The sequence below is a fragment of the Olea europaea genome, chromosome 10, assembly GCF_002742605.1.
Source record: "Olea europaea var. sylvestris chromosome 10, O_europaea_v1, whole genome shotgun sequence".
In the NCBI taxonomy this organism is placed as follows: Eukaryota; Viridiplantae; Streptophyta; class Magnoliopsida; order Lamiales; family Oleaceae; genus Olea; species Olea europaea.
This window is the reverse complement of record NC_036246.1, coordinates 34,390,021-34,412,649: the sequence shown is the minus strand read 5'-3', so window position 1 is coordinate 34,412,649 and position 22,629 is coordinate 34,390,021. Positions and strand designations below refer to the sequence as shown.

Here is a 22,629-nt window from a genome sequence, read left to right as displayed (position 1 = left end):
TTGTCCAATCAAATATTTGCGGACCAATGCAAACTCCCAATCATGGAAACAAGAGTTATTCATTATCTTTGTTGATGAATACACTATGATGATGTGGATTTTCTTTCTCAGTAAAAAATCTGAGGCATTCTCTACTTTTCTCCAGTTTAAAGCACTTGCAAAAAGACAAAGTGGATCTCTAATAAAGACGTTGAGTACCGATCATGGAAGAGAATTTCTCTACAACAAAATGGAGTTACTGAGAGAAAGAATCGCATCATTGTTGAAATGGCAAGAAGCATGCTAAAAGGCAAAGGAATTCCAAATCTTTATTGGGCAGAAGCTGTAAACACGGCAGTATATATTCTCAATCGATCTCCTACAAAAGTTGTAAGAAATAAAACTCCTTTCGAGACATGGCACAAAAAGAAGGCAAAGATAGATCACTTAAAGTTTTTTGGTAGCATTGCCCATGCCTTCATTCCATCACAAAACGGAGAAAAGTTTGATGAGAAAGGACAAAAACTTCTATTCATTGGAAAGAGTGACGAGTTTAAAGGATATTGTTTGCTAAATCCAAAGACAAATAAAATAATAGTTTCTTGAGATGTTGTGTTCAATGAAAGTGCAGCTTATGCTTGGAAAGGAAAGCAAGTCATAGATTCCAGACCCTATCAATTTGATTATCCATCGACATCTCAAATCTCCAACACTGAACAATATACAACTCCAAATATTCCAACAATTGAAGAAGAATCAGAAACCCCTCCAAGAAAAACACCTTCACTAAGAGAAATTTTTGAATCACGGGAACTCAGATTATTCTCTTGTAAACCTCAATCATATGAAGAAGTTTCAAAAGACAAAAGTTGGACAAAAGCAATGAATGAAGAAATATCCGCCATTGAAAAAAATAAAACTTGGGAACTCGTTGAGCTACCAGAAAGAAAGAGGACCATTGGTTTGAAATGAGTCTATAAAATCAAATACAATGAAGACAGGTCAATTCAAAAATATAAAGCTCGACTCGTGGCCAAAGGATATTCTCAACAACTAGGAGTCGACTTCATAGAGACATTTGCTCCAGTTACAAGAATGGAGACAATACGTACAGTTTTGACATTAGCAGCTCAATTGCAGTTAAAAGTTTTTCAACTCGATGTAAAATCAGCATTCTTAAATGGTGAAATTCAAGAAGAAGTGTATGTTGAATAGCCTGAATGATTCAAAATCAAAGGCAAAGAAGATAAAGCTTATTGTCTTTGAAAAGCATTATATGGGTTAAAACAAGCACCCCGAGCATAGATAGCAAAATCAATAGCTATTTCATTCAAAATGACTTCAATCGAAACGCAAGTGAATCATCACTCTATGTGAAAAACGTAGAAAAAGATTTTCTTATCATATGCCTCTCGTGGATGATTTTATCTATTTTGAAACAAATGAACACATGGTCGATGAATTCAAAAAGAAAATGATGAAAGATCTTGAAATGTCTGACTTGGGACTTATGAGATATTTTCTTGGGATTCTAGTAAAGCAAAGGCCAGGAAGAATTCTTCTTTCTCAGGAAAAGTATATTGATGATCTTCTAAAAAAATTCAAAATGAGTGAGTGCAAGCCAGTCTCTACTTCGATGGCCTTAAATGAAAAATTGTTAGTTTATGATGATGCAGAAAAAGTTGATGCCACACTCTATAGAAAAATTGATTGGTTCATTGATTTATCTTAATACAAGGCCAGATGTTACATATTCAGTCAACTTATTATCCAGATTTATAAATGAACCAAGTAGACTACATTTTGCAGCAACAAAAAGGATTTTGAGATTCTTTAAAGGAACCAAGAGTCATGGCATAAAGTTTAAAAAGGAGAATAATTGCAAACTTGTTGGTTATACAGATAGTGATTGGGTTGGATCAGCTGATGATTGGAAGAGCACTTCTGGATACATTTTTTGTCTTGGATCGAATGTGATTTCTGGAGCTCAAAAAAGCAGAAGTTTGTTGCTTTATCATCAGCAGAAGCAGAGTACATCGCTGTTATAGATTCAACTAGCGAAGCTGTTTAGCTCAGAAGAATTTTAAAAATTTTGAAATTTGAGCAGGAAGGACTAACAACAATTTATTGCGACAATATGTCGACAATTGAGATGACAAAAAATTCAGTCTTCCATGCTAGGTCAAAGCATATTGAACTTCGACATCACTTTATAAGAGATTTGGTAAATCAAGAAGAAATTTGCATGGAGTTTATAAATACCAACTCTCAATGGGCCGATATGATGACAAAGCAATAGCGATTGATAAGTTTGAGAAATTCAAGAAGCATTTGAAGATTACAAATTAAAAGTTCTAGAGTAATTTGTAATCTTCATCCATTCCAAATCCAAATTGGAAACTTCAACAACAAAATAAGATTCAAAGAGTTCAAATCCAAATTGAACACTACAACCAACAAAGACTTTATTCATTGAATGGTCAAAGGATAAGATTTTCAATCCAAGTTGTATACTAAATTTATGCAAGCTGGAAATTAATATAGACAGCAATCAATTTACATTCTGATGTTCTGCAATCTGGAAATTACATCGGGCAGCAGCCATTTGACACTTACGATGTTCAAACACATCTGCAAATACATATGTTCCAGCTGTAAATGATGAAGAAAAAACAACTTTTACCTAGTTGTAATTGTAGAGAATTACTAAGACTAGTTTGCTCGATGTTTTCTATAAATAGGGAGGTATCCATCTAGTGTTATGTATGTAGAAGAAGTGAGAAAAATCTCTCAAAAAATTAGAGAAAGAGTGTGTTGTAGCAACTCCTTTATAATTTCTCAAATTCTGCTTTTGGCCACTTTCTGCTTTCTCCTTCTCCCACCTGTATATTTATACGGATCTCATATTCATATAACAGTAGTGGTTACTTGTGCTTCGGGATTTCATTTACATTGTTATAAATTCTATGCAGTCTTACTCATTTGGTGGTATCTTTATTATTTTATCTTTTTTGTTCTTTTTCTTCTTTCCAGTAAATTGAGTTTCTAGTCTTCTCAGTGCTGCGCAAGTTGTCTGTTTGGAATACAATCGAGATTTATCACCTTTTTTATCTAATGATAAATATCCCTTCTGTGTTTTTTGAATATACATTCGTGCATTTTTTTTAAAATAACAAATATTATCCACCTAAATCTACGTTAATACTACATACATAGCATTTTTACTCTTTAACTTTATTCTTTATACGGTTTAATTTGGTTTATCAAACGCAACTTGATATTGTAATTTATAATAGAACATTTTTACCAGATGACTAAAAATAAATACAAGAAAAACATCAATGTGACATGATGCAAAGCTTCAAGCTTGTTTGATTTTAACATTGTTATTATTGGCCTGTGTATTCATTGCAAGTTTAGTTTTTCTTGCTTTAATATTAATTGACACGTGGCATGATATGTATTGCCACATTTTACTCTGTTTGCTTTTTCTAAAAATCGTATCTTAAAGTATTTTCAAGAGATTTTTTATTTTTAAAGAGTATATTTTATCATTTAAAGGACATCCATAAATTTAGAGAGTAAAAATTTTGAAACTCTCCAGCAGGCTCATATTTAACATTTAATTTTACTACTCGCAAATTTTTTTTTTATCTTTTATTTTAACTAACTTTTCTCTAAATTATTATATTTATTTTTCTGCATTGAAGACTGAAATACTTTAAATGCATTTAATTATAGAGAGCGAGTCGCTAAATTAAAATGTTAATTTAAAGAGTCATTTGGAGTATGACTTTAAATGTTCAATTTTTTAAAATAGAGAGCATCTCTTGTTTAAAGAGCTACTTGGAGATGCTCTTAGTAGATTTTAAAAAAAGTTAATGAAAAATATGATTAAAAAGTTGATAAAAAATTATTGATTCATAAAATACGTAATTAAAATGAGTTTGAGAAAAAATTGAGTTTTAGAAAATGGTCTCAAACATGAATTTTATAAGTTGGAGTCAAGATGTTTATGTCACATTTGTGTTGTGTGTGGACTATGAATGGAATTTTCAGATGATGCACAATTGTTCTTGTTTTCTCTTTTCGACTTTCTCCACAATAAACTACCTTTATGATACAATATTTTAAATTCAATTATGTTAATATATTTTTTTTTCTATTCAATTTTATTTAAGAATTTGAAGATTTTCACAAATTATTTGTATTTTCTTAATCTCTTGATTTTCTAATTAAAAACTTAGGGAGTTGAGCATGTAGAGTGCTAGCGTAAATGTGGGTTGTAAAATTGGAGCTATCTTCTTATCCTCAAAATCTCTACATCATAACACTAAAAATAAGAATTAAAAATAAAATTAAATTGCTTTATTCTTAATCAACACATACTAGCATAGAATATAGGTCTGTTTGACATGATTTTCTTTTGCTTCTATTTATTGTATGTGAGCTTTTTGAGGGAATTACATCAGATCAACTTTCTCAATAAGCTCTTCTAATTAGACAAAATATTTTTAGAAAATTATTTAAATGCGTTCGAAAATAATTTTTTAATTTTAGAAGTAGCTTTTGATTTTTCAACAATCTTGTCATACAGCCCTATGTTTTTTGGTTTACCTTTTGTGGAAGATGCTTCCTTTAATTGAATGTCATTTTTGAGTGTAAAATGAGTTTCATAAAAAGTAATATTCCAATATAAATAGATAATGAAGCTGGCTGTCCCCCACTCTTGACCCTCTCTCTCTCTCTCGGCTCTCTCTTCCACATGCACACACATACCATAAACAACTGTTGGGAGGAGATGGATATATAATGGTTATTAGGTTACTTAATTGGATCAATAATAGTTAAATGGGCTACTTAAGAATCAAGACAAAATGACAATTGGGTCAAGACTTACATATCCATCGACAACAAAATCAACCCCAATTTGGACCTTCAAAAAGTGTCAGTCGTATTTGAGTCGAACTAATCGTATTTGAGTCGAACTAAGTCCATGATGTCTATAAATTATCCCATAACTGTTTTAAATCATCGCTGAAATTTATTGGGTATCAAAACCCAACAGTACTATTTTTCTTATTCGGCTTAAGTTCATCTCATTGCTCCATATAAAGTTAATCTGATTAGCTTAAGAAAGATGGTGCAAATAATTTTTTTTAAATAAAAAATTAAAAAATATTATCCACCTAAATCTATGTTAGCATTTTTACTCTTTAACTTTATTCTTTATCCTGTTTAATTTGGTGTATCAAACGCAACTTGAAATTGTAATTTATAATAGAACATTTTTATCAGATGACTAAATATAAATACAAGAAAAACATCAATGTGACGTGATGCAAAGCTTCAAGCTTGTTTGACTTTAACTAAAATTATATTTTAGAGTATTTTTCAAGATGTTCTTTATTTTTAAAGAATATATTTTATCATTTAGATAGTATTAATAAATTTAGAGAGTAAATATTTTGAAACACTCCAACAGACTCTTTATATTTAACATTTAATCCATCAATTGAATCACTCTTTTGAGAAATACGAGACATCTAAGTCATACAAGTAAAGAGATTTTAATACTTGCAAAAAATATTTATTATTTTTCTCTATTTTTTTTTTATTTTAGCTAACTTTTCTCTATATTATTATATTATTTTTCTACACTGAAAATTGAAATACTTTAAATGAATTTAATTATAGAGAGCAAGTCTCTAAATTAAAATGTTAATTTAAAGAATTTTTTGGAATATGATTTTAAATGTTGACTTTTTAAAATAGAGAGTATTTCTTGTTTAAAGAGTCACTTGGAGATACTCTTAGTAGATTTTAATAAAAGTCGATGAAATGTACAATTAAAAAGTTGATAAAAAATTATTGATCCACAAAATGTGTGATTAAAACGTGTTCGAGAAAAAATTAAAATTTTAGAAAATGGGTATCAAACATTAATTTTATAAGTTGGAGTCAACATGTTTATGTCACATCTCGTCAACTAGAATTGAGCATTAGATTCACATCATCTTTTCTTTTATGGTTCTTTGTGTCGTGTGGTCTATGAATGGAATTTTCAGATGATGCACAATTGCTCTTGTTTTCTCTTTTCGACTTTCTCCGCAATAAACTACCTTTATAATACAGTAATTTAAATTCAATTATGTTAATTTTTTTTTCTAGTCAATTTTATTTAATAACTTGAAGATTTTCACAAATTATTTGTATTTTCTTAATCTCTTGATTTTCTAATTAAAAACTTAGGGAGTTGAGCATGTTGAGTACTAGCGTAAAAATGGGTTGTAAAATTGGAGCTATCTTCTTATTCTCAAAATCTCTACAAAGCACATCGTAACATTAAAAATGAAAATAAAAAATGGATTGCTTTATTCTTCATCAACACATACTAGCATATAATATAGGCCCGTTTGGTATGACTTTTTCTTTTGCTTCTATTTATTGTATATGAGCTTTTTGAGGAAATTACATCAGATCAATTTTCTCAATAAACTCTTCTAATCAGACAAAATATTTTTTGAAAATTATTTAAATATGTTCGAAAATAACTTTTTAATTTTAGAAGTAACTTTTGATTTTTCAAAAATCTTATCATACGAACTATATGTTTTTTGGTTTACCTTTTGTGGAAGATGCTTCCTTGAATTGGAAGTCATTTTTGAGTGTGAAATCAGTTTCATAAAAAGTAATATTCCAATATAAATAGATAATGAAGTGGGTACATTTAATATTATTTTTATTTTTTTGGGAAGGTTTGGGTATACAAGTTGAATACATTCTCACATTTTTTATAGTAAAAACCAATAATCAGTCGTGCTTTATAAAAAAAGATTGAACCCCAACCTTGAGGGCTCTCACCGCCCCGCCCTTAGATCTTTATGAGGGAGGTAAATCGCGGAATGTGCCTCAACAGGTCAGAGAACAAAAACTAGCCGTGCTTTATAAAAAGACAATTAAGTCGTTCTTGGTGATTTAGAGTAGTTGAGCATGAAGTAATTACAAGGATTTTTAATAACAAAAAAATTGCAAAGATTAATCGAACAATTTAAATAAGTAAATAAAATAGTGGAATTTAGGTAGGCTCTTTAACCTTTTAATTAGTGTGGTTTTGAGTTTTGACTTCTCTCGCCCTAAAAGTGAAGTTTTGAATTCTCATTTCTCAATATATTCAAACATGTGATGGAAACCGTCAATGCATGTTAAAATTCCTTGCAACTTCCACGTTCATTTTAACTATGCAAAATCGTCGAAGATTTAACTTTGAGTCCTAAATTCACAGCCTTTACGTGAATCGAGTAATATTACGTATTATAATATTCCTTCAATTCTTGCATATATTTAAAAAAAGATTTCAATTTTAAATAAGTCCTGCCCGTGCTAAATTAAAATCTTGGTTCCGGCCATGCTTTTACATGCATTTTTCGTTGCATGTCCACATTCATATATATTCGTGCAGCTGGTTACTGGTACCACCTAAAAATGAAAAATAACCTAGTTTGATCTGATGGTAAATTTGTAATTAAATGACAATTGAAGCCTATTTCCTATATTGCTCTCCTATATATTTGGAGGCCCCTGCTAACAAGAAAATCATTGAGGCGTTTCTTGTGTGACAAGTTTCCATATATTTTATTTTCCGTAGAATCATTATTTTTTTTCCCCTTAACGTAAAAAGAGAAGAAATGGCAACGGAGGTAGAGGGACAAGTGATCGGCTGCCACACCATTGAGGCCTGGAATGAACAGATTGCGAAGGGGAATGATTCCAAGAGTTTGGTAAATTTGTTTCCTTATTTTTAATTTTTTAGGTAATTTTTTCAGATTCATTGTGGGTGGATTTCGACTTTTATTTTATGGGTTTGCTTTATTGGTGGATTTCAGATTCATAATTTATTTGCGTTTTTGCATTACTGTATACGATCTTTTCTAATTTCTTCTTCTTCATTTATTTTTAATTTTATTTTTTATTTTTGCATTGGTTTGAATAAACGGTAACGTTTTTTCTTTGATCTGATTGGAGTTTCGTTGGATCAGCTTGTTGCATTTGCCTGACGTGCAATTTTTTCTGATTGAGGCGATATTAGATGTAATCGAATTCGTAAACATTTTTGAACTATATTATATTGGTGATTGAACTTGGTTTCAATTAAACCTGATATATTTGAAGCATGAATTTTTCCTTTCTGTTTTATATTTGAGGGTGAATGTCATTTCATTTTTCCTGGATATTTGATTTCCATTTGTAGTTCGATTTGGGTTGATTTTATTCTGAACAAAAAATTAAATAGAATATATTCGAACTGCAGATTCAGTGTATTTCTTTTTGTTTTATTCAATAGTGACCTTAAACTTCAAATTAGTCTCTCCCCGGCACTTGCTCAATTGCTTCTGTTGCAGATAGTTGTAGATTTCACTGCTTCATGGTGTGGACCTTGTCGTTTCATTGCTCCATTCTTTGCAGAGCTGGCTAAGAAATTGCCCACCGTTACCTTTTTGAAGGTGGATGTGGACGAGTTGAAGGTCAAAACATTAAAATCTTGTTTATTATGCCGTTTGATACTATTCAATATCGCAAAAATCAAACATGTTTTTGCTATTGTATTGCAGTCGGTTGCTACTGATTGGGCAGTAGAGGCGATGCCAACCTTTATGTTTCTCAAAGAAGGTAAGATTGTGGACAAGGTTGTTGGGGCCAAGAAAGAAGAACTGCAGCAGGCTATTGCTAAACACATAAAAACTGCATAATGTCTATCTTATAACCAGTAGGCTATAAACCTATATTATGTTTTTAATTTGTCTTCTTTAGACCAAAGTTTTAACCAAGTCTTCTACTCTTGGTTTGAATAAATATTGAAGTACTATATAGCTTGCCTCTCTACCAGTTTTGCTGTTTCTCCCTCGTCCAAAATTCATGCATGTATAACTCTGTTCTGAGATTCTGCTTTTAGTCGTGGTTAACATTCAATATCAAATATTGATGGGCCTAATACTTTGGATCTTTCAATAAATCATTAATTTTCAATAAGAATTACAATCCTTTGAAGATACAGAAATTACTGGGGATGAAATACAGAAATTCTAGTTAATCTTCACCAACTGCACAAAACAGAGATAATCAAGGGGAAACTTCACACTAGGATCCATTCCTACCATGAAACCTATTCAGGGTTTTTACATCCCTTGACAACACAATCAAGCTAACATTCAAACAATCAACTCAACAATAGAAATTGCAGCAATCCCGTTTCACATTTCCTGTTAAAATGGAAAACAGACCCAGGTCGAGATCCATAATGGAACTCCGTTTGGGATCCCTTGAATCTACAAACTGAACTATCTAAAGCATAACAATGTAGGGGGGTATCCTTGGGCACCCCTATAACTTAGCAATACCTAAACTTTGCTCAATAAGTGCACTCGTAAATCTAACATACTTTCCTGTCTTTACAGTTTATTCTCTTTCTCACTTCTTTTCGTCTTTCTTTAGCTTTTAGTGTGCATGTTAAGTCAAAGGAGCGCATATTGCTTCTACTGATAACCGTTTTAACACGTTGGGGCATGGATCTTGCCCAAAGTTACTATTTGATATGGCTACTGTGCANTTCTGTGCAATCAGTGAACCCTGCATCCAGTCAACTGCAGAAATACCATTTGGAGAGTTGAGGTTCATGGCCTCTCCCTTAAGACCAACCTGCTTAGGACATTTTCATGAGAATATTTTCGAAACCAATATTGATCTCTTGGTAATAGAAATGTATGATAAACAACCTGGTAGTTCCATTTTGCCCAGGACAGGTCCCATTTTCCCTGGTCAAGTCCATGCAGCGCAACTGGACCCAATACGCCAGTGTTCCATTGCTCGTAATGCCCTCCAACATTCTTTAATGAAGATCAATAAAGAATATCAGAAAGAATTTTTAGCCAAAGTACCAAGGGAAAGGACATTCTGAATTCTGAATGAATTTATGAACTCAGATGTTCAGGTGGAATTTTTTTCCGAGGAAACCACATTTAAATGCATTTCCCATTCGTATCTTTTAAAGTTTCATAAGGCGATGCTAAAATATACAAGACTGGAACTGAGTTCAAGTAAGAAGAAACTTCCGCATACTAGATAAATAAATTTCAGTAATATACAATAAATGCCTTTGTTACCGATGCTGACACCACCACCCCGCACTACACACACACACAAAAAAAGGGAAATAGTTTATTCTCAGGAAATTTCGCGAAGTAACTAATTTCTGTCACTCTGTTTGGTTGCGCTGTACAATTCCTCTGGAAGATAGCAACAGTAACAATGCAATTACATTTTTTGCAATCACAATAGACGATGTCGATTTTGATATCTCCACATTCTAACTTATTCTAATGGGACTTGCTTTATATATATATATATATATATAACCATCAAAGTCCTCCATCCCTTAATTTATCCTCCATTGTCACTTCCTCCAAATATATCTCATTGCATAACTTATCTGTTCTAGTCTGGCATCACACTATTCTTAAAATCCTGTTTTTTCTTTATTCATCTTATATTTTGTCCTTCAGTGGCCTGCGGAGAAATACTAGGCATCCCAAAAAAAAAAGGACTAAATAATCATTATGAAGAAATTGCCTTTTCACATTATCAATATCTTTCTATCATCCCTGTATTGTTTCTCCATTTTATCCAACTTGCTTCAATTCTAACCCTTTTGAAGTCCTTCCTCTTATATAATTGAACTTAAATACCAAAACTGTAACTTTTTGGGATAACATGATATCCTCTAAAGTGACTTCGAAAGCTTGATTTTATATTTTAAAGGCATTAAAAGCTACTTAAACATTGATTATCCATAAGCTTTTGTAGAGCTCTTCAAAATACAACTTCAGACTTGCCCAGTTAGAATTATACACCTCTCGCTGTAGGTGTCCTATTTTCATCTTTTGCTTGTTTCAGTTCATAATTTTTGCTTTGACTGCTCTTCCTTCGAATTGTTTTAAATTTGAATTTTCTAGGTTCCATGTAATCAAATCATTTTCAATATATATGATCAATTTGTCATACATATATCCACAAACTATAAACAAGATTAGAGAAAGGGGTCGGAACTAACTGGCAGTCCAACAGCAACACTGAGTAATGCAATTTTATTTGATCCAGCACGTAGGTCGACCTTCCCTTTAAATGCAAACCTCCTGCTTTGCCTGGTCCCATAAGCAGAACCTAGACAACATATGAGTAGCAGTAGACATTAGCTTAAACAAGAAAATGGGCAATCCATTATCATCTTAAACCCTGAGAATAGATTGGACTGGCAACCTGAAAGTTGTCCATTGACAAACACATGCAGAGCATGTCCTGTTGATTGAACAATAATTGTTGGATGATCCCCTCCATGCAGGAAGGACTCGGATGAACCAATATCAACACTGTTAACTCATTGAAAAACATGTGATGACTGTTATATAATGCTATAATTTTTGCAGTAGCATATCAATGTCATGCAGATAAATCCAGGTCAAGTAATCTCGATAAATTTTGCTTTAACCACCTTATGGTGATTGTGATAGAAGACAAGCAGACTGTTGAATAGTGCTAGGACAACGATAAATGTATTCTAGGCAAATTAGTTGCAAAGTTTAGAGATAATTTGCACAGAGAGTAAACAAAGTCGCAAGAAGAGAAAATTTATGAAAAAGCAGGAGATTCAATCCATGGAGACAAAATAATTGGGATCAAATGCATAGCAAGTTGAAAGACACACAGCTGGCTCGGTTCAACTCACCTAGTTGTGTACCATAGATAATCACTAGTATCTCTCGTGACATTTATCTGCTCCAAGAGGCCGTGAACAGAGAATGATGAGCTGTCATCAGAAGACGACAAATCTTCGTTAAATGTTTCCCATGAGAACATCTTGGCATTACTTGGTAGCATTTCCATTTGTGATGTTTGAACTCCAACCTGTTGAAGAGAAATGCAAACTAATTATTGTTTCAGGGAGAGAGATAATATTAAAGAACAGTGGCATGACGTGTTGAGGAATCCTGCTTTTGAAAATTTGCCTAAACTATAGGGTTTTAGACAGTATACTCAACCGGTTAAATACACAGTGGTAACTTAACTTTTATTAGTGACATTTCATACTAATCATTGAACACCAATGTTTTCAAATAAGTCACTAATATTAAACTATTGCAATTTAGTGACTCCGTCAATGTAGTTGACTAGCGGAGGAGTTGACCTGGCAGTCTACTTGTTTTACAAACTAATCTGTCACGTCAGCCTTTCCAGTCAAACTAATGGACATGAAAAGAATGATCAAATTGTAATAAAACTCCAAGTTCAGTGACCGGCATGAAATTTCACTAAAAGTTCAGTGAACATCAGTTTTGTGCTTTTAACCCATAATCAATTTATTTGCTAACATTTACATACTTTGGCTGTATTGAAGACTACGTTCCTGCAGTCTGGAAGGATGCTGATTGACCAAGGAGGAAGATTGTAGTGCATGTTATTGAACAACACTCTCACTGCAGATTTTGTATCATAATTTGCAAGAAATGCTGCACAACCTCCTGATTCTGAAGAGTATACATGAGCCTGGGAAATGTCGGGCGTTCAAGTAAGAAAGTGCTATAAAATCTAACTGCATTAGCTAATAATTTCAAGGGCAAAAGCAGAAACCTGTTGAAGGCTTCCTAAAGAAGTCACAGTAGGATCAGCTGAAACTAGAGCTTTCTCACATAGTTTAATAGATCTGTGGAGCTCTTTCAAGTGCCCATATTTTGGTTGCCGGACCAAACCTATCGAGTCAAAAAGGCATAGCGTGTAGTCAGTTATTAGGTAAAAAACAATTTAATAGTGGAGACGTGATCTTATATTTAAGTTATTATTAATTACCTTTCTTCAACATCAGAAAGTCGCTATCTCCTGTATCTAATAACTATGACTTTTTTCGAAAGAGAAAGTCTCGTACAAAATGCTATACACACACACTCACATTTATAGCAGTATAGGCCTATCGTTCATTTCGAAGTTTTACTGCATTTCATCAAATCATTTCGAATACACATTTTAGTTAGGTGTCTCTCCCTTCATCCCTTCTACACCTTAAAAATAGTCTCTTTGTTCCCTCTAAGTGCATAGTTGCTATTTAATTGAAAACATGAGAAAATGTTGAAACCCATATTTCTGTACATAGACAAGAAGATTCTTTTAGTGTATAGTGGCTAATTAATTAAAAAGATGAAATAATGTTGTCTAACAAAGAATTGCTTGGTCTTGGAAGTGAGACTAAAGTTGGAGATTTTGATCATAATGACACGTGGCTTATGAACTTAACAGCAAAAGGACAATTGATGGAAATAAACACATTTGTTGTTCTGCTATGTGATGAAGATGCTTAAGAAATTTATCTTTCTTATCAATTACGGAAAATTTGAAGGAAAATTTCCAAAAGATACCGTGTAAAACTCAAATCCTTTACAATTTGAAGTATTTATAATCGAGTGTACGATCCACTTTCAAACTACGTATTTTCCATGTTTGAATGTATGTGATTTGTTATAGATATTTCCATATATTGGCCTCAGAGAAAGAATGTTTTCCATACATTCAGACTAATAACATTTTACAACAGTGAGTGCAAAATAAAGCAGTATAGATTAATAATCACCATATTCATCAAGTGGGGCATCATAATCATAGCTTGTAGTAATGAAAGGGCCTCCAGCAGAGCGACCAAAATTGGTGCCTCCATGATACTGTATCAATAGCCACATTAAACATGTTTTTTTTTTTTTAAATATGAAATATGTATACAAAATAATAAAAAATGATTGAAATTGGAAACAAACCATGTAGTAATTTACAAATGAGCCTCCCTTTTGTATGAATCTGGCCACAGCAAATGCTAAATCCTGAACTGGCCTCTGGTGAATTGGACCACCAAACTCTGTGAACCTAATTGTTTGGTTAAGGATATGATTAGAAGGCACCCAGTAACTAATTTTACCGCAGTAATTAGAGAAACCCAAAGTTCACTTACCAACCACTCCAAGCCTCAGTCCAAATTATTGGTTTATATGGTTTGTTGGGGGAGAACGAGTCACAATAGAAGCCATTGCATGTGTTAATCTGGCAGCAGTGAAGAGTTATCAAGGGCAATAGAACATATTCTCACACTCAAGTTAAATTTAAAGTCCAACTTTTCAAGACAGAATTAGTTTTCTCTCAGGTTTTGGTTCTTAGCAATGAAACGTTGAAGCAATTGTTCCTAACCACAATTAATGCTAGTCTAAATCTTGTTATATATGAACAATAGGATACTGAATTTGAAAGGCTTAAGAAATTCCAATGAAACAATACTAAGGGCCCGTTTGGGATGGCTTTTGAAAAATCAAAAGGAGCTTTTGAGAGCCAAAAGCCGCTTTTGGACCGTTTGGCTATTTTTGTACACTTCCGGAATGGGAAGTGATTTTAAATATTAATTTTCAAACAAAAATTAAAATAGCTTTCTCCAAAAGCTCTTCTACAAGAAGCAAAAGCCAAAGTAAAAGCCGTGCCAAACGGGCCCTAAGTGAAACAATGTAAGAGCTTGTTTGGTAGAGGTTTTAATCCAATTAAAATCAATTTTTTGACCGTTATTTCACTATTAAAGCCATCATTTTTGAATTATTCTCTCACAGGTAGGATACACTTTATCTCTAACGATTAAAAAATCAATTATCATAATCCTACCAAACAAGTACTAAGGCAGCAAATGTATACTCTTGATCTACTGAGTGTAAAATGTGCTCACCACGGGATCTGGGGCATCATCTTCCTTGCACATCACCCATGGCACCCCAGTATCCAATCCAACTGCCATGTTTGCAGCCCAAGTTACGTACTGATGGCCAGGAGCACCAAGAGCCTTGGCTTGTGACCCATACTCATTCTCGATCTGTGCAACAATATTTATGGCAGGTTTTGTAAGGAGGAATGGCTAGGATAGTAGAAGCTAAAATTTTATTGCTCTTACTAGCCGGTCTTGTTGAGTACTACATACCAAACATACACTTGGTGGACAGTAATACATAATTAAGTTAATTCAGAGCAGGAGAGATGCTAAAACAAATACATTCGCGTGTGATTCGACAGTAGCCCAAAGCAGCAGATAATGAAATTGTAGAATGCAACAAAATGTAAGTGCCCAAGGCCCCAAAATCACACCTGGGAGAGTATAATGGGGCCACCCTGAGACTCAAATAGATGTTTGCTCTTCATCAGACTAACAATTTTCTCAGTGAACCCTTTCATAGCGATCTGCAAACCATAAAATAAAATAAAATTTTCACAGATAGGTTATACTAACCAAAAAACACAACTCAGAACAAAGATTTGTTCAATTGTAGAGCAATTCCATTAAGTGGATTTCTTAAGTTGCTTAAAGCAGATGCATTTGCTGAAGGAACTAGAAAAGGGAGGGAAATTTTTACCTTGAAAGGCTCATTGTCTGTCCTGAAGCTAATTCCTGGTACATATTTCAGCCAAACTGGAAATCCTCTACAAATAATAAAAGTGGAGAAAAAAAAGTTGAATTTTTTTTTCATATCATATAACTTTTTGCGATTAGACACTGGCAAAAGCACAGAAATTATTACCCAAAATTCCACTCTGCACAAACATAAGGCCCAATTCGAAGATGAGCATATAGACCTGCTTTCTGGATGGTCTTTATGAATCTCACAATATCATATTTCCCTTCAAAATTGTACTGAAGAACCCACAAAGAGCATACCCAAAAATACAGACATTCAGCTCAAAAAAGGCGATAAAAAAGAAGGAAGCAAAAAACAGTTTAATTGAAAAGTAAATCCAAGAGAAAGTGAAGTACATTGCCAGGAGAAGGCTCATGAACATTCCAAAATACATAAGTTTCAATCACATCTACGCCTCCTTCTTTGGCCTTGTTTATCAGATCTTCCCACATCTAAAAGACACAACATTTCATTGACAAAATGAAGTCAAATTCTTCAAGAAAAAGCAAGTAAAAAGACAGATTTCTCTTTTAAAAAATAAAATAAATAAATTTAGTACCTCAGGAGTGCTTCTTGGGTAATGTATGGAACCAGAAATGAGAATTCTTCTTTGCCCATTGATAACTATAGCCTTTCTATCATATGTCACACGACATTGTACCAGTCCACATCCAACAGACACCGACAAGAAGATGAACAAAACCCACTTAGAAACTGAGTTCATTTTCATATTTCTCTCTCAAATTTGCCTTAAGAACATATATAAATCGTCAAATTGAAAACCCAAATTCAGATGAATGTGTGTGTGTGTGTGTGTGTGTCGGCTAGTTGGCGTGTGGGAAAACTGAACAAGTGTGCATTTCTACTTTGGAGTAAGAGCAGCAGTTTTCGAGAAAAATATGTGAGTATATATACACACACAATTGTATGTATAGCTTTGAATTACCGCTTGACTTAAGTACAAACAAGAAAAGCAACATGGTGCAAGTAATTTTTTTTTTTTAATTCTTTTTGTTGAGTACAGAAAATAAAATTAAGAAAGACACAAACAGATAAACAAACGAGTGTAAATCTAAGGAGCTTCACCTTTATTAAAAAATAGGGTTGAACCACAACCTTAAGGGTCCTCATCGTCTCGTCCCTAAAGTTTTGTGAGGGAGGTAAATCTCGAAATGTGTCCCAACAGACCACGGAACCAAAGCTGTCTGTACACTGCGCCTACAAGGAGTCCAATTTCATATCTCGGGAATCGAATTCTCATACTGCGACTACCAGCAAGGCGTGAAATAACCCCACTCTTATCATTTACACCACTAGACTATGCCTCGAGGGGCGAAGCTTCACCTTTATTAGTAATATGTGCGATTACTCATTGTTTAATGTTAAGCTCCCGTTTAGTACCTTTTTTTTTTAAAATGCATTTTTCTCTCTCTTCATTTCAACCACACATTCTTTATTAAAATAATATAACATGTAAATCAAAAATTTTTCTTTATTTTTCAATCACATATTTCCCATCAATTTATCATTCAAAAATATATTTTTACATAAAAATATCTCCCAAACGGGCTCTAAGTCTGTTTGAAGTCTCAATTCCAGGATTCTTGCTCAGTTGCGAGGTATAAATCTAGCTGTGTTTAAAAGTAATTAGGTCCACTTTTGATAGAAGTTTTTCAAAATAGATTTTGTGAAAATATTTTTTTTTTTTAAATATGTGGTTAAAAGTAGAGAAAAATTATGGACGTACAAAATATTTTAGAAAAATAATGTATGATTAAAAATAAAATTTAAAAAATGAGGATCAAATAAGGCAGTGGAAGAAAAAGTTAAAACTAGTACATTTAGGTCATCTTCCCCTATCTAACATCTACATAGGACTTAATAATAACAAATTCTTTTGCCTTTTACAATTAATTTAAAGTTAAGGTCAATAATTAATTTTTAATTATTAATTTTACGAGATTAAAATTTTTATCGACTTTTCAAGCATATATTTCATTCATTTTTATCAAAATTTACTAAAAATTCATGGTTTTTAAGCAAAACCAAACATTGGAATTTGGATTAATGTGGTTTTGTATTTGTGTTTTGAAGTTGACAGGGAGTTGGTGAGACTAGATTAGGATTTCTTAGCTGTCACTACGATTGGTCAAAACTTCACACGTGGTTTTCTGATAATGAAGAATCTCCCAAGAATGGAAAAAAACAATTATTTTTGCATTTTAATCACTTAATTTTGTGTAATATCTTAGGCTAAATAAACTAGTTGTAGTCATGTAAATTTTATTTAACAGTGAGATTAACTTAATTAGGGGTTCTTAAGTTTTAAAAAAATTGCATGTTACCTTTATATTTTGATTTAAACATATTAAATCTTCATATTCAGTGTCTACGTGACTAATTTAAATGTATATCAGTTAACTATTTATCAAATGTTTAGTACAAATACTAAATGGAAAATATGAATTTTCAAGTTACAATGAAGAAATTAATTTTTGTAAATTCTATTTTTAAACAAATATGAAATCTTGTCGGCCATATTAGCTCAGCTCCACAGGACTAGAGTCATGGACTGAGCGAGGTTCGTCCAACAAGCCTAACCAAGCTTGAGTGGCCAGTTAACTTTATTTTTTGCCACCCTACAAGCACATAATCTCCCCTATTAGGGATGGACATTTTTATATTGGAATTGAACCTTCCGAATCGGAGGTTATGGTTCGGTTCCTGAAAAAAAAAGGAATCGAAAATGGATTGGGTCCAATTATTTTGTTCTTGAATTGTAATCGTGGATACTCAACTCTGAAATCGAATTTGTTCGATTTATTTACCTTGAAGCAATGACTCGATGAGATAGTAGGAGGGAATGAAATTGTGTTGTTTTTTAGTTTTTGATTTGCTCTTTAGTGATGCAACTTAGTGTTTATACCCAGTTCAATACTGGATGCTATTTGATGGTATATTTACTCGGCTAGATATTGGATGCTATTTGATGTCATATTTCGTGACATATTGAAAAGATAATTAGTATTTTCAACTCACGATTTAATAAAAATAAAATAAGTATAGAATGGTACATTCAAAAAATACCTAAAGTATGATGGGTGATTTCGTATATTAAAATATTCGGACAAACTCACCCGACCATGAGGTCTATACCCCTATGGCCAATTTAATGTATTAAGCACTCCGACGACACGCATAAAATTTGTTTGATTAATGAGAGAGATATTTGCCTAATAAAATGTATGATGTACCCTATATATGTACTAATTTAATCAATCTAAAACTGAAAAGTAGTAATACATTTGGTGCTTTTATGTAGAGTGGAAATGCTTTTGGGCAAAAAAACAAGACACTCCCACTACGACTTCCATTCCATGTGAACTTTGGCCTTCTCTTTTATGTCTGTCCCTTTCTTTTCTTATTTTTTTCATAAATCTTGTGTCCTGCCTACTTCTACGTCTCAGAATTAATGTCATCTTCCACTTTTGCCATACTCTTCACGGGTCTACGTTAAATCTCCCACCCATTCTTACATGGCTTTAGTAACCACTCGATGCTCAGATCTAAAAATACGTATATCTATACTTGTGTCTAGAGAAGAGCAAGTATGATCTCTTATCTTCAGTGGAAAGAATAAAAACTTATCACTGTTGATATGGCAATAAAATTTCAATAGTAGAAAGTGTTTATCATATTCAATGGAGACGTGAAATCAATTTCATAGTAAAAAAAAACTATTAACCGGGCCAATTTTTGCTAATAATATATACCATACAAATGCTACAAAGATAAGTGGACAAGAAAAATATTGTGCTACATGTACATCACCACTTACAGATTTGTTTATCATGAGAAAACGTAACAAATATGATTGAATCAAAATTTCACAAACCAGCTCGAAATATAAATTGCACCTACTTTCTTTTTGCCACATCACCGGTCGATAAAAAAATTTGTAAATAATAATGTAATGCAATCATTAGTTTGTAGTTGAAAAAAGAAAACAAGAACACAAGTCAAGTTTTACATAATTAATAATTTATATGAAAAGGAGGATTATATTAGTTCACTTTAACATAATTAATTATCCGTTGAAAGGGCATTTCATCAGTGAAGAAAACGGTCATTTAATTTACTTTAAAAATTGTCTAAATTGGGCCTTTTTCTTTCCCCCCTTACGCCTTTTAAGGGTTCAACGGCGCGATAGACGGGGAATTGGTGGCAGCCATTATTGTTATCTTAACAACTCCCACAAAAACGGATCTTGTAGTTTAAATGGCCTACTAAACTATATTTTCTACCCTATCTTCAAATTAAAAAAAAAAAAAATCATTTTGATAAGAATAATGTTATTCGCAGTGAAGACTATCGACAGTCGCCCTATGTGACGTACATTTGGCAGTTTTTCATTTGATGTATAATTCAAAAAATAACTACCTTATCAATGTATCAAATACCAAATTGTCAAGTGTATGCCACATAGGACGATTACTGACAATTTTCACTACAAATGGCATTACTCTTTTGATAAATAACTATTAATAAACAAAAACAAGTTACAATCTTATATTGTTGATATATACATCAATAATATTTAAATATCACTTAGCTTCTTAGTTGAAATCCAAATATCGAATAATTACTTTATTTAAGAATTTAAGTTAAGACAACCGAGATATTATATTTTAAATTGATTCGGGGGCTCGATTTATTTATATTCTATTCAATTACGTAAAAGAAAATTTAAATATTGAATAGTATGGATCGGCAACATTGACAACATTATCGATTAGGTGAGTCCATTATGACCCTGTGTTAGTCTACAAAAAAGTGCATAATAATTAACTTCTGTAAATTCATGTTTTGTGTTTGCCTTAACGAAATTATATAAATTTTTCTTCGTTTTTCTTATTCATATATTATTTATATAAATAACAAGATAAATTAAATATATTTAATTCTATGATCTTTTCTCGTGGCAAAGAAAAATTAAAAGTTGAAATTCTAAAAATGCATGATATCAAATTAAAATCTCATAAAAATATAAATGCGTCTTACTTTGTTATGTGTTATTATTATACATATCAAATTAGATGTATGACACGTATTTTGTCCACGTGGCATGGATGATTCATGAATATACATTAAAACGGTCATTTCTTTTGAAAATGAAATCGTTTAAAACGTACGAACTTGTTCAAACGAACAAAAATTCAAAAAGCATGGTCGTAGTCCCTTCAAATAAAAAGGAATATATTTTGATAGAGAAAGTTGATGAGGCCATATTTTGGACAAGATGGAAAGATTTTAGGTTAATTTTAAATAATATTTATACATTGGATCTTTTTCGGTGTCATCATTTTGTGAAGGTGAAGTGTCTTTGGCAACATAATAGAATAGCCACCACTATCTTTCGCATTCATTGTGTTTGTTGTGATTAGTCCTTTGCATGAGACAAGTATAACTTGCATCATTGCATATGCAAATTAATACTCTCTTCACACACCTCCACATCACCATATTAACACACACGTATATTTATATATCAAGCACTTGTTTAATACCCTTTAATTTATTTTAAATTTTGTTACGAGATTATTTTCAATAACATATTTACACAATCGAATATTCTATCCATAAACTTAACTTTTTTTCTACTTTTTAATCACATTTTCTCCTAAAAATACTATTCAAAACTCTCTCTCTCTCTCTCTCTCTCTCTCTCGTTTAATGGGAACTAAACAGGGGCCAAATTACCTTATCATGATTGATTAAGAATTGTTACTTTCACAATCAGGATGAAGGATTCAAATATTGACACATCCCCTCTATCATGAAAAAACACAATATATATAGTAATTAGTAAAAATATTTAAAGTTTTGATTCAGCATATCACGACAAAGTAATTTTCGACTAATATTATAGGTGGGTACACTATAAAAACTATCATATATGAATATATTAAAATGAGTTACGGAGTCTTTAATTGAATGGTGATGATTAAAATCAAATTTATAATAAATTTTGGTAAAAGTTGATAAAATATGTGGTCGAAAAGTTGTGAATTCCAAAAAATATGTGATTAAAATTAATTGTTGACTTTAACTTGAATTAAAATCTCGATTTTTGTCCCTACCAAATAGAAGCTTAGCTATACTATACCAAAAGGGTAAAAAGAAGAAGATAAATATCATTGTAATTTTACACTTTTAAGGATATCATTAGGAAGTGGAAGAGTTGGTCAAAAATAGAAAATTATGGTTCAATATCAATTTTGAATCTTGCTTGGTGTATAGGAAAATTCTACCAAGCTTTTTACTGGGGATTAATTGTCATTTTTACATTGGTTATTTGACCAAAAAAAAAAAATCACCATAAAGGCACTACCATGAATCTGTGACAACTTGATTGCGCGATGTATTATCCCATGTGTAGATTCACTCTTTTACTATTCCTTTTTATCCAACGTGTAGATTCACTCTTTTTACTATTCCTTTTCTATCCGTTGTGTTTTCCTTTAAGCATTTGTTGGGTGAAAATTCGTTCAAAAGTATGCTTATTAAAAAAATTTCAAATTTATCAATTGATCAAATATTATTTTTATTGATTTTAGTCACACATTTCATAAAATTTATAACTTATAATATACAATAATAAAAAATAAAAAAATTATCAAATATACAAGTAAAAATTTAAAGGGAAAATAGCAAAATTTCTTTTATTCATATTAACAGTGTTAGGCTTAAAAGTGAAGCGACCAACCAAACTAACTTTAGCTGGAAAAGCGTGATTGGCTCTTTGGTAGTGACTGGCGGTGAGTCTGACGCACGTGATTAGGCCAGATTCAGATACAGGTAGGGTTGTTGTCAAGTCTCTATTGGGCTCCACTTGAAAAGCCCGTCGCACGTGTCAAACATAATTGCCGCCAATTATTAACGCCGTCAACGGTCACATTAATTTCTAGGTGGACGTTACTCTCCCTTTAAAATACTGTTTTGCTTTATTGCTCTCGAGATCCCAATTCCGTTAATGTCGGTGCGGAGCAAATATTCGTCTTTTACTTTCACTCAGGCCTTTTACGGGGTTGAAATTATTCCTTACGATGTATGTATAAGAATTGAAAAACAA

General features: G+C 32.2%; 2 protein-coding genes across 2 annotated transcripts; one reads left to right on the top strand and one right to left on the bottom strand.

Moving 5' to 3' along the window:
* The first annotated feature begins 7,574 nt into the window (after window positions 1-7,574).
* On the top strand, window positions 7,575-8,878 carry LOC111401952 (thioredoxin H-type). The gene is made up of 3 exons (XM_023029943.1): window positions 7,575-7,760; window positions 8,382-8,504; window positions 8,592-8,878. The coding sequence occupies exons 1-3, from the start codon at window positions 7,668-7,670 to the stop codon at window positions 8,727-8,729; spliced, it is 354 nt and encodes a 117-aa protein (XP_022885711.1). The 5' UTR covers window positions 7,575-7,667; the 3' UTR covers window positions 8,730-8,878.
* Window positions 8,879-9,486: 608 nt separating this feature from the next.
* Window positions 9,487-16,392, bottom strand: LOC111400572 (beta-galactosidase 3-like). Its single transcript, XM_023027981.1, has 16 exons — window positions 16,057-16,392; window positions 15,854-15,949; window positions 15,621-15,733; window positions 15,456-15,522; window positions 15,190-15,282; window positions 14,777-14,920; window positions 14,024-14,112; window positions 13,833-13,938; window positions 13,652-13,739; window positions 12,661-12,779; window positions 12,412-12,576; window positions 11,759-11,937; window positions 11,293-11,402; window positions 11,087-11,196; window positions 9,753-9,863; window positions 9,487-9,675 (listed from the first exon to the last, which is right to left on the bottom strand). Exons 1-16 carry the CDS (start codon window positions 16,225-16,227, stop codon window positions 9,487-9,489), a joined length of 1,950 nt encoding a protein of 649 aa, XP_022883749.1. The 5' UTR covers window positions 16,228-16,392.
* Window positions 16,393-22,629: the final 6,237 nt, after the last annotated feature.

Excerpts from the sequence above, each read along its gene's own strand:
- LOC111401952 (XM_023029943.1), top strand. The coding sequence starts at position 7,668 with ATGGCAACGGAGGTAGAGGGACAAGTGATCGGCTGCCACACCATTGAG. Across the intron at positions 7,761-8,381 it reads GGAATGATTCCAAGAGTTTG|ATAGTTGTAGATTTCACTGC; the intron begins GTAAATTTGTTT and ends CTTCTGTTGCAG. Across the intron at positions 8,505-8,591 it reads TGGATGTGGACGAGTTGAAG|TCGGTTGCTACTGATTGGGC; the intron begins GTCAAAACATTA and ends ATTGTATTGCAG.